The sequence below is a fragment of the Mobula birostris genome, chromosome 17, assembly GCF_030028105.1.
Source record: "Mobula birostris isolate sMobBir1 chromosome 17, sMobBir1.hap1, whole genome shotgun sequence".
Taxonomy (NCBI): domain Eukaryota; kingdom Metazoa; phylum Chordata; class Chondrichthyes; order Myliobatiformes; family Myliobatidae; genus Mobula; species Mobula birostris.
Window position 1 is genome coordinate 31,982,354 of NC_092386.1, and position 10,812 is coordinate 31,993,165.

The window sequence follows — 10,812 nt, forward strand, 5'->3', positions numbered from 1 at the left end:
GGACTTAGAGTCGGCTGTGGTCGGGTGCTTCCAATGCATCGGCAGTTGTCGGCGCCTGGAGGTTTATGGCAGGGAGAGTTTCTCCCTTCTGCCGCCTGCTATCAGGACTATCGGAAATTTGACTTTTTTTTTTACCATGCCAATGGTCTGCTCTTTATCAAATTACGGTATTGCTTTGCACTGTTGTAACTATATGTTATAATTATGTGGTCTTGTCAGTGCTAGTCTTTGGTTTGCCCTGTTTTTTTTGTGGTATCACTCTGGTATCATTTTTTAATGCACGCGTTTCTAAACGACAATAAACGAGGACTGAGTATCATAATCTAAAAATCTAATACCCTTCTCTTTCGTCTCTGTCTTGCTCCATTCTCTCACATCCCTCCCTACATCCAGTTGCTGACTGTTTGTTGTCTCTTCAAGGCCACTTCCCCAATCCCAAGCACCATCCAATACAGATCATATTCTCACATTAGTCAGTGTGCAGGTTGGTGGATTCAGCAGACAGCTCCCCAGCAATACAGGAACATGCGTACTGTGGAAATGGGAGCAAGTCACCATCACAGCATACACCAGAGGACCTTTGTCTCCCACACTCGCCTCACAAAGATGATAAATTTTGGTTGACTTCACATGGCTTTGTCTTATTGGAATGGAGAACAATTTAATTCTGCTTCAATTATCTTAACGTGAAAGCTAAGACAGGCCAAGTAAATTTAATGCTTCTCAAACACTGGATGTGGTGATAGACACCTAATATTAACACTCAGTAATATTACTTTGTTATGTTCTGCACTATCAACACCCTGAAAGTCATCATTGACCAGAAACTCAATAAAACCAGCCATATAAGCATTGTGGCTACGAGAATAGGCCAGAAGCTGGATATCCTGTGGTTAAGTTGCTCACCACGAGCCCACAAAAACCTTCAATTACCTACAACCTACACAAAGGTATATTTTCCACACGAATGAGGCTGTATCATGAAGCAAAACAGCTGATACATTGTTGAATGTACCTCTACAATGACTTATATCACCTAGGAGGACAAGAGCATGTGATGCATGGAAATAACCACATCATTGTTACCCACCAGGGTCCACACCATTCTGACTTGGGAATATCATTAGTTACTAACTATGATGGCTCTAAATCCCAGGACTTCCTAACCAACTGAATTCCAGGTGCGCCTTTGTGATGGACAGCACATAGTTAACACGCTCCTTACACATACACTTACACAAGTTGCCTTGTCATTCTGCTGTCGTTGCTCTGAGTTCAATATCACTTGCTCTCACTTCAATATCTTCCACTGTATATTCTCATAATGGGTCCAGAAACTGAGCTGATATGCTCGGGTTGGCGCTACGGTGCCTTTCCCGCCATATATGGTGGAATAGTCCATTTCTTTGGTAATGGGGATATGTAAATGTGTATATGTTGTTTTGTATACTGTATTTAAGGTAGATACTTCTGTTTATTTTGTAATATTGTTGTAACTACATTGTACATCATATTCTAATTCATGTGTAGTCTTAAGTTAACGTTGTTAGTAATTAAAGATGGTATGTCCTAGTGCCTAAACAAAAACAGCTCTACCCTCAGTAGGTGAATAAGATCAGGGATGTCAGGAGTTCACACCTGGAGATGCTATTTGTTTTCTGGTGGATATCTTTTTGTTGTTTTTTGGCAGTTTTCTTTTCACAATTTTTGCTCATTTTTGTAAGTTTGCTTTTTGATGTACCTAACACCCTTGCACTAAAGTGCTGAGCAACTCCAGCCACATTTCCTTTGCTCATAACCCATGTATCTTAACAATCTTCAACAGAGTGACTCCAACAATTTTTCTTGTAGCCAATAGATATGATTTTGGCTATCCAATAGTTTTGCTGATGATATATTCATAGCATGATATTTCAGAATTAAACTTAATCTTGATACTGATTCAAAGAACACCATTAATGACGAAGAAATACACCTACCTCTTCCCTCCCTTGGTGGTGCCTCCCTGGCTTTAAAAGCTTCCACTTGTGGCTTAGTATCAGTCTCCAATACGATGCCAATCTTGATCTCCGGTTTACTTTTTGTGTACTTGCTACTAAGCAAGGGATACCATTTAACTGCCTGCAGCAAAAATATCAAATTGATTATGAAATTTGTACTGGGAACACTGTACAACTTTTAAGATTTTATGGGTAGCAACACAAGCACTACTTGCTGCATTTTGATAATTATGTACAGTACTTCAATAATGGCCTTGGGCTACATTGAGTTAGTAGCATTATGTAACCGATGCTAGAGTATCTTTTATCCACAAAAGTCAAACACTTACTTGCAAAAAAAAAAGCCATTAATGTTCATGTAAAAATACCATGTGGATTAGTAATCTGGTAAAAATAAGCATATTTTGAAATGTTTCCTTGGCACTTTAAATAAAACAAAGCAACACACCTGCTTACCCTCTTGAACAGACCTCAGATCCAAAATTATGTAGCCAACAGATTCCTTTGCTAATGTCAGAGAATCAATTGCATAACAATACAACTTGATTGGCGTCCGCTGTAACCTGCGAAGGAACCACACATCTGTATATTAGGTACATTTAATTGCAAGATAATGAAGTAAATCAGTTAGGGATAGTACCTCTAATTAGCAGGTGTAAGCTTTCATTAATGCATAGAAAGCCGGCCAACTGAAGTGTCTAAATAACAACAAACAAGAAGAATCTGCAAATGCTGGAGATCCGATGCAACAACACAAAATAGTGGAGGAACTCAGAAGGCCGGGCAGCGTCAGTCCTGAAGAAGGGTCACGTCCCGAAATGCTGACTATTTACTCTTTTCCATAGATGCTGCCTGGTCTGATGAGTTCCTCCAGCATTGTGTCTGTGTTGCTGTCTAAATAACAAAATAGTTTGGTAATTTGCAGCTGATTTCAAGGTATTAAATCAATAGGTTTTATTTGCTGCATAAAGCAAATATTATGTGCAAACAACTTCCACTTTTACTCGTTATCTGTACCTGTGCTGATATAACGATCTTCTGTCAAGTTCCCATGCAAGCTCTGTTACAAAGTCAGGCTGACTTTTATGGTCAACTGGATCTGTGGCAAGCAACTCTCCATCAAATCGGGCTTCTACGACTACTTTATGTCGATAACGTTTTGGAAAATATCGCCCTAAGACAGAGAGTCAACAGGAAGAGTGTTATAAGAATCCTAGATCAACAATTCCTTGATACCACACACCAGGAGGCAAATGTCGAATTTGTAGCTTGACTGTTTATGATTCAGTCTCATTGTAAACCAGCAGCATTATAGAAAAATTAGATTCAAATAAAATCTCTGTTACCAACTGGTGAAAAAATTACATACACAACTTATTTATAAACTGAAATAGACTGGTCAAGTTGACATCTCAATGAAGTTTCACAAATAGTGAGTTTGGGGCCACATCTCTTCAGCGAGTTAAACTCAGGTAGTAAAAGAAAAAGGTGCCCAAAGTAATGCAACACCCAGTTGTGCCATACTATTTGAAAAGATTATTTCAAGTACATACAGTGCGCTGGGTCACAATTACAAACATGAACATTTTAAATCTTTTCTTCTGGCTCTTATCATATACTGTTGTGTACCTTGCTGCACGGAAATGTGGCTCACTTGTACCATTTCCGACAGAACAGTCCGGCCCGATGGCTTTACCGTTCACTGTAAGGACAGGACAGCTAAGTCTTTTGAAGGTAGAGGAGGAGGAGTATGCTTTATGATTAATTTATCATGGTGCACAGACGTGGCAGTTCTGTCTCAACGCTTCTCACCCAACTGAAGCATCTAGCAATCAAATGTCATCCATTTTATGCGCCGAGGGAGTTTTCCACCATCATTCTATCATTCTGGTAGTGGTGTACATTCCACCTCAGACCAATGTCAGGCAGGCATTGCAAAAGGTAAGCACCGCAATAGCGGTCACGAAGCAGCACACCTTCCCTATCATTGCTGGGGAATTCAATTCAACCAAGCCAGCTTGAATTAGTCTCTGAACAACCACGAACATATCAGCTGTGGAACAAAAGGAGCCAACACACTTGACCACTGTTAGTCGACCATCAAGAACACTTACCAAGCCATCCCATGCCCACACTTTGGAAATTACGATCTCCTGGCTGTACTCCTACTCTCAGCATTTAGGCAGAGACTAAAGTCTTCAGCACCAAAGATACGGACCAAGAAGGTATGGTCACGGGAGGTGGGGGATGACTGCTTTGTGTTTGTAGACTGGATTATATTCAGGGACTCATCTTCAAATCTACATGATAACACTGCAGCATTCACCAGCTTTATCAAGACCTGTGTGGATGAGTGTGTGCCTTTGAGAACTTACTGACATATCTTAACCTATTACAAGTTTTTGAGGAAATTACCAGTAGGCCAGACAAGGAAGATGCAGTGGATGTTGTATATTTGGATTTTCAGAAGGCCTTTGACAAGGTGCCACACATGAGGCTGCATAACAAGATAAGAGCCCATGGAATATCAGGAAAGTTACATACGTGGATAGAGCGTTGGCTGATTGGCAGGAAACAGAGAGGGAATAAAGGGATCCTATTCTGGTTGGCTGCCGGTTACCAGTGGTGTTCCACAGGGATCAGTGTTGGGGCCGCTTCTTTTTACATTGTACATCAACGATTTGGATTATGGAATAGATAGCTTTGTGGCTAAGTTTGCTGACGATACGAAGGTAGGTGGAGGGGCTGGTAGTGCTGAGGAAACGGAGAGTCTGCAGAGAGACTTGGATAGATTGGAAGAATGGGCAGAGAAGTGGCAAATGAAGTACAATGTTGGAAAGTGTATGGTTATGCACTTTGGCAGAAAAAATAAACGGGCAGACTATTATTTAAATGGGGAAAGAATTCATAGTTCTGAGATACAACGGGACTTGGGAGTCCTCGTACAGGATTCCCTTAAAGTTAACCTCCAGGTTGAGTCGGTCATGAAGAAGGCGAATGCAATGTTGGCATTCCTTTCTAGAGGAATAGAGTATAGGAGCAGGGATGTGATGTTGAGGCTCTATAAGGTGCTGGTGAGACCTCACTTGGAGTACTGTGGGCAGGTTTGGTCTCCTTATTTAAGAAAGGATGTGCTGACGTTGGAGAGGGTACAGAGAAGATTCCCTAGAATGATTCCGGGAATGAGAGGGTTAACATATGAGGAACGTGTGTCCGCTCTTGGACTGTATTCCTTGGAGTTTAGAAGAATGAGGGGAGACCTCATAGAAACATTTCGAATGTTAAAAGGCATGGACAGAATGGATGTGGTAAAGTTGTTTCCCATGATGGGGGAGTCTAGTACGAGCGGGCATGACTTCAGGATTGAAGGGCGCCCTTTCAGAACAGAAATGTGAAAAAATTTTTTTAGTCAGAGGGTGGTGAATCTATGGAATTTGTTACCACGGGCAGCAGTGGAGGCCAAGTCATTGGGTGTCTTTAAGGCAGAGATTGATAGGTATCTGAGCAGCCAGGGCATCAAAGGTTATGGTGAGAAGGCGGGGCAGTGGGACTAAATAGGATAAAATGGATCAGCTCATGATAAAATGGCAGAGCAGACTCGATGGGCCGAATGGCCTACTTCTGCTCCTTTGTCTTATGGTCTTTGTCTTCTGGTCAAAGTTGTGGATGATCTAGGAGATTCATTGTCTGCTGAATACTAGATGTGTGGCATAAAAGACTGTTGATCCAGAACTATACAAGTCCTCTTCAAGGGATCATTAGTGGAAAGGGTGAGTAGTTTCAAGTTCCCAGGTGTCAACATGTCTGGGTCCTACACATTGACACAAAGAAGGCACAACAGCTGTATTTCATTAGGAGTTTGAGGAGACTTGGTACATCATCAAAGAAACTTGCAAATTTCCACAGCACAGGAGTGAAAAAAGCTGCAGAAATTTGCAAACTCGGCCAGCTTCATCATGGGCACAGGCCTCCCCAGCGTTAAAGATATCTTCAAAAGCCGATGCCTCAAGAAGGCAGCATCCGTCAGTAAGGAACCCCATCACCCAGGACGTGGCCTCTTTTGATTGCTACTAACAAGGCGATGGTATAAGAGCAGGAAGACACACACTCCACATTTCACCAATAGCATCTTCCTTCCATCAGGTTTCTGGACAACGGAACCATGAACACTATCTCATTATTTTTTTCTCTTTCTTTTTGCAATACTTAATGTAAGTGTTATCTATATTTCTTATTGTAATTTACAGTTTTTTATTATTTTGTATTGCAATGTACTGCTGCCACAAAACACAAATTTTCACGACAAATGCCAGTGAAATTAAACCTGATTGATTCAAAAAACATCAGTGCAATGTATGAAGTTGTTATAGAGCATACTGCTCAAAAACTTCAAACTGCATCATCTAACAACTACAGACAAGTGCTCATTATTACTTTCTTTCAGCATCACAGCTCAAATTGCTAAAGATAATTGCAATCTGTGGGGAAGTTCATAATAGACCAGTGGACTATGCAGTAAACTAGCCATTCAAAACAAGAGCATGCATGGATTAAAGTGCCAAATTTGGCCGCTAACAAAAATTGACCTCAATGTCTAGAAATCAGTAAAATGTAGCAGCATGATACCGTCAATTGCAAGAGTTGGGTAGCTTTGAAGAGATCAGAAATTATTCACTTTATTTACTAAAGACTAATGTAATTTTTATTTAACTTCTTCATCTGTTTCCAACATTGCATTTGAACAGAATGCTGCATTGTTTACATGGGAAATTTTGATAATACTTTGAATGCAATTACTTTTATGAAATAGCATTTGCAACTTTCACAGGAGGCTTCAAAACAATGTTAATGAGATAAATTCATAGTGAATCACATTGCCCAGGAGGGGTATTCTAAAAAATAGTATAAATGCCGCACTGGACGGAAGAACTAAACCTTCAATTGGGGGTAGGGAGGTGAAGGGGCAAGAGCTAAGGTGGGGAGAAGAGACAAAAAGAATTTATGACCATAGGATTAGGTATAAAACTATGAAGGCAAGGTAAAGAGAGGTAATCGAAACAAAGTAGACAGTAGGGATGGAGGAGCAAAGCGATCCAAGTCTCATGAAAAGGAAGCAAAAGTGGGGGGGGGGGAAGAGACAGATCCAGCAACAAGGGGAAAATGTTTGCAGAGCTAGTAACAAGAAGCAAACAGTAAATAGGTAGCCCGACACGACAACAGTGAGCAAAGGAGATGGTGCCAACATTTTAAAAGGGGTGGGGGCAGATCCAGTGAAGGGGGAAGGGGGAAGGGGAAGGGGGAAGGGGAAGGGGGAAGGGGAAGGGGGAAGGGGGAAGGGGGAAGGGGGAAGGCCAGCAACTGAGAGCGGAGGAAGCGAGGGGTAAGATGTTGGTGGGGAGCTGTCAGATCATGATCCCGGAAGCAGCAAGGAGGTGTGAACTGCGGCTGGGCTCCCTGCCTGCTCTTGGTGCCCCTTTTACCTTCCAGGACGGACACGACGATCAGCAGCTGCTCCGACCTGGCGCCCATCGTGCGGCGAAACGCTCCGCGTACCGAGCTAAAAGTCAATCGTCACTCAATGCCGGCTGCCCTACCTCCGCCGCACCCCCCACCGCCCTGCCCCCTCGGCCTTCAGCTGCCCGCTGCTGCACCATCTTTTGCCGCCGCTGCGTTCAAAGAAGTCAACTTCCGGTCCCAACAGTCGCGGCCTAAACGGAAGTAGCGTTGGCGTTCCCACAGGCGCCCCCAGCGGGGCCACCGGTGCATTGTCGGCAGTAGCTTCTCTGTGGGAGGATTCTGCACCTCGTCCCGCACGCAATTAATCTTACATAATTGCGTAGCATTTGATTACAATTTGGGTGCATTGATAAAAATTGCATTCAATAGTGCAGAAAATCCACCGGTCAGGCACGATCCAAAATTCTGAGTGTCAAATAATCTGCTGGTGGAACTCAACAGGTTGAGCAGCATCTGGGGTGGGGTGGGGTGGGGTGGGGTGTGGAAGAAATTGTAAATCTTTTGGCTCAGAACCCTGCATCAGGACTGAAAGTGGAGAGAGGGGATTGTATGCAATGTTCCCTGTAATTTGCAATGTCCAGTGTACGCAAAAACTTTGTGCTGTGCAATTTTTGGCCCAGTGGCAGCAAAGTGCACTCTGAATTTTATATAGAGAGGTATTTTTTAACAGCTAATAAAACACTGTGGATAAGAACTTAGATCTCCTCTGGGTTTGATCATTTTTGCTCTCATTCATCTGCACTCTCACACAACATACGTAGCAGGTAATGAAGGATTTTCTTGCCGGAGCTTTTGCACACCACCCGTATGTGATTTGCTTGCTAAATGACACTTTAAAAAGTCAAGTTTCCAAATATCACTCCATTTCGCCACACTTGCAAATTCTCTAGCAACTTTTACATCCTGACAATACACACAGGTAACACCAGTTTGTGTATTGTACATAAATATTCCTTGTAGCTGCATGTTCCTGACCTCATGAGCTTTCCGTGTAGTAGTTTCTACTGTTTCATTAAGCCATTCTGCTTTAAATGAACTGCAGTTCTTTTGCACTACACACCCTTTGCTTCTTTGGAATTCGACATAGTAAATCAATAACTTCTTCAGTAAAAGCAGTATAAATAAACCAGTTCTAAAATCTGCAGGTAAATCATCACAAAATTCACGTTGTCACACTGACCACATCAGAAACTGGAAAAGGAAATGTTTTCCTTTATCGTATTGTATTGTGGAATATACTTAATATGCCTACGAGGTAGAAGGTGACAAACTTTTGTGTGCTAGTAGCAACAGATGTGTGCATGCTCAAACATACACACCTTAGAGGGAACATTGATTGCAAGAATAAAGAAGGGGGATAGTGAGACAGGAGCGAGAGGTGATTGGTGGATTGAGAAAGGGTAAAAAGGGTGATGGGTAGACTGAGTCAGGTACAGGAGGGGCAGGTTGGAATTAGGATACAGAGGCATGTGAATGATGAATGGAAGTGGGCAAAAAGAAAAGCAGGTGGAGGTGTTGATTGGAATGGAGGTGAAGGTGGAGTTAAGCAGGAACACAAAGGTTACCAGTGTTCGAATCTGATAAGTAAGGAAGATGACAATGGGAACCATTCGGGGAGAGGGGAATGGTAGGTGAAACCAGAGGATTAAATGTGTGTGTAGTGAATGGATGGAACCGCCAGGGGATGGGGGATGGAAATGAAAATGGGTGATTGGAAGCTGGAGGTGGGAGGTGTACTTTGGGGTTGGATGGTAAGTGGATAAAAACGGGAGTACCAGAGTATTATCAGAAGAAGAGGAGGGGTGGGGGTGGGGTGAAAGATTCCAGAGGGGAGGGTTATGTGAAACTGAAAAATTCAATGTTCACACCATTGGATTATAGACTACAGGGTCCTACGAGTACCTGGGCGTGCACCCAGTTGACCTACTTGAGTGGAGCACCAACACAGAGGCTGTGTACAAGAAGGGCCAGAGTTGTCTCTACTTCCTGAGGAGACTGAGGTCTTTTGGAGTATGCAGACCTCTCCTTCACATGGTCTACCAGACTGTTGTCACCAGAACAATCTTCTATGCGGGGGTGTGCTGGGACAATTGATTCCGACAGGCTCAATAAACTGATTAGAAAGACTGGCTCTGTTATAGGAGTCAAACTGGACACACTGGAAGCTGTGGTAGAGCAAAGGACCCAACGGAAAATCGTAGCAGTTGTGGACAACATTTCTCACTCTCTGCATATCACCTTGGCTGAACAGGGGAGTACTTTTAGTAATAGGCTAAGACAACTGTGCTAGTCCAAAGTGTGCTATATGAGGTCATTCTTACCCTTGACCATTAGGTTCTATAATGGGTCAACATATAGCCAGGGAAGTGATGACCCCTCCTGTTAGACTGTTTGTGGTAACTTATTTTTTATTCTTTCTTACTTCTCTTCTAACATTTGTATATTTGTGCACTTGTAATGCTACTGTGACACTGTAATTTCCTTTGAGACCAATAAGGTATCTATCTACCTATTCTGGTGGAATTTGAGGTGCGGTTTCTCTAATTTGTGTTGGGCCTCACGCTAGCAGTGGAGAAAGCTAAGGGTGGACATGTCAGTGTAGGAATGAGAAGGGGAATTGAAATCACATACAACCAGAAGCTTAGGGTGGCTATTGTGGACAGAGAGTTGTGGATACAGCTCAATACATCACGGAAACTAGCCTCCCTTCCATGGAACACACATCAAAGTTGCTGGTGAACGCAGCAGGCCAGGCAGCATCTCTAGGAAGAGGTACAGTCAACGTTTCAGGCTGAGACCCGGATGAAGGGACTCGGCCCGAAACGTTGACTGTACCTCTTCCTAGAGATGCTGCCTGGCCTGCTGCGTTCACCAGCAACTTTTATGTGTGTTGCTTGAATTTCCAGCATCTGCAGAATTCCTTGTGTTTGCTCTGTCTATACTTCTTGCTGCTTCAGGAAAGCAGCAAGCATAAGCAGAGACCCCATCCACCCCAGACATTCTCTCTCCTCCCTTTTCCCATCAGGCGGAAGATTCAAAAGCCTGAAAGCGCCTCCCAGCAGCTCAAAGGCAGCTTCTTCCCCCGTGTTAATTGGTAACCTAGTCCAATGAATTAATCTCACAACCTACCTCGTTATGAACTTGCACTTTATCGTTTATCTTCACTGCACTTTCTCTGTAACTGTTACACTTTATTCTGCATTGTTATTGTTTTGCCTTGTTCTGCCTCAATGCCCTGTGTAATGATCTGATCTGTATGAGCAGTGCGCAAGACAAGACTGTTGTGACAGGGCAT

The 10,812-nt window shown here is 42.9% G+C and overlaps 1 protein-coding gene across 3 annotated transcripts in view; it reads right to left on the reverse strand.

The window, feature by feature from the left end:
- cep120 (centrosomal protein 120) overlaps window positions 1-7,654 on the reverse strand; it is a 93,426-nt gene extending 85,772 nt beyond the window's left edge. For all 3 annotated transcript variants that reach the window (XM_072281474.1, XM_072281475.1, XM_072281473.1), the window contains exons 1-4: window positions 7,481-7,654; window positions 3,018-3,174; window positions 2,449-2,563; window positions 1,980-2,121 (exon numbers count right to left, since the gene is read on the reverse strand). In XM_072281474.1, the coding sequence (XP_072137575.1) occupies window positions 1,980-2,121; window positions 2,449-2,563; window positions 3,018-3,174; window positions 7,481-7,529 (463 nt within the window). In that variant the 5' untranslated portion in view covers window positions 7,530-7,654. The remainder of the gene's footprint in view (window positions 1-1,979; window positions 2,122-2,448; window positions 2,564-3,017; window positions 3,175-7,480) is intronic.
- Between the last annotated feature and the right edge of the window lie 3,158 nt (window positions 7,655-10,812).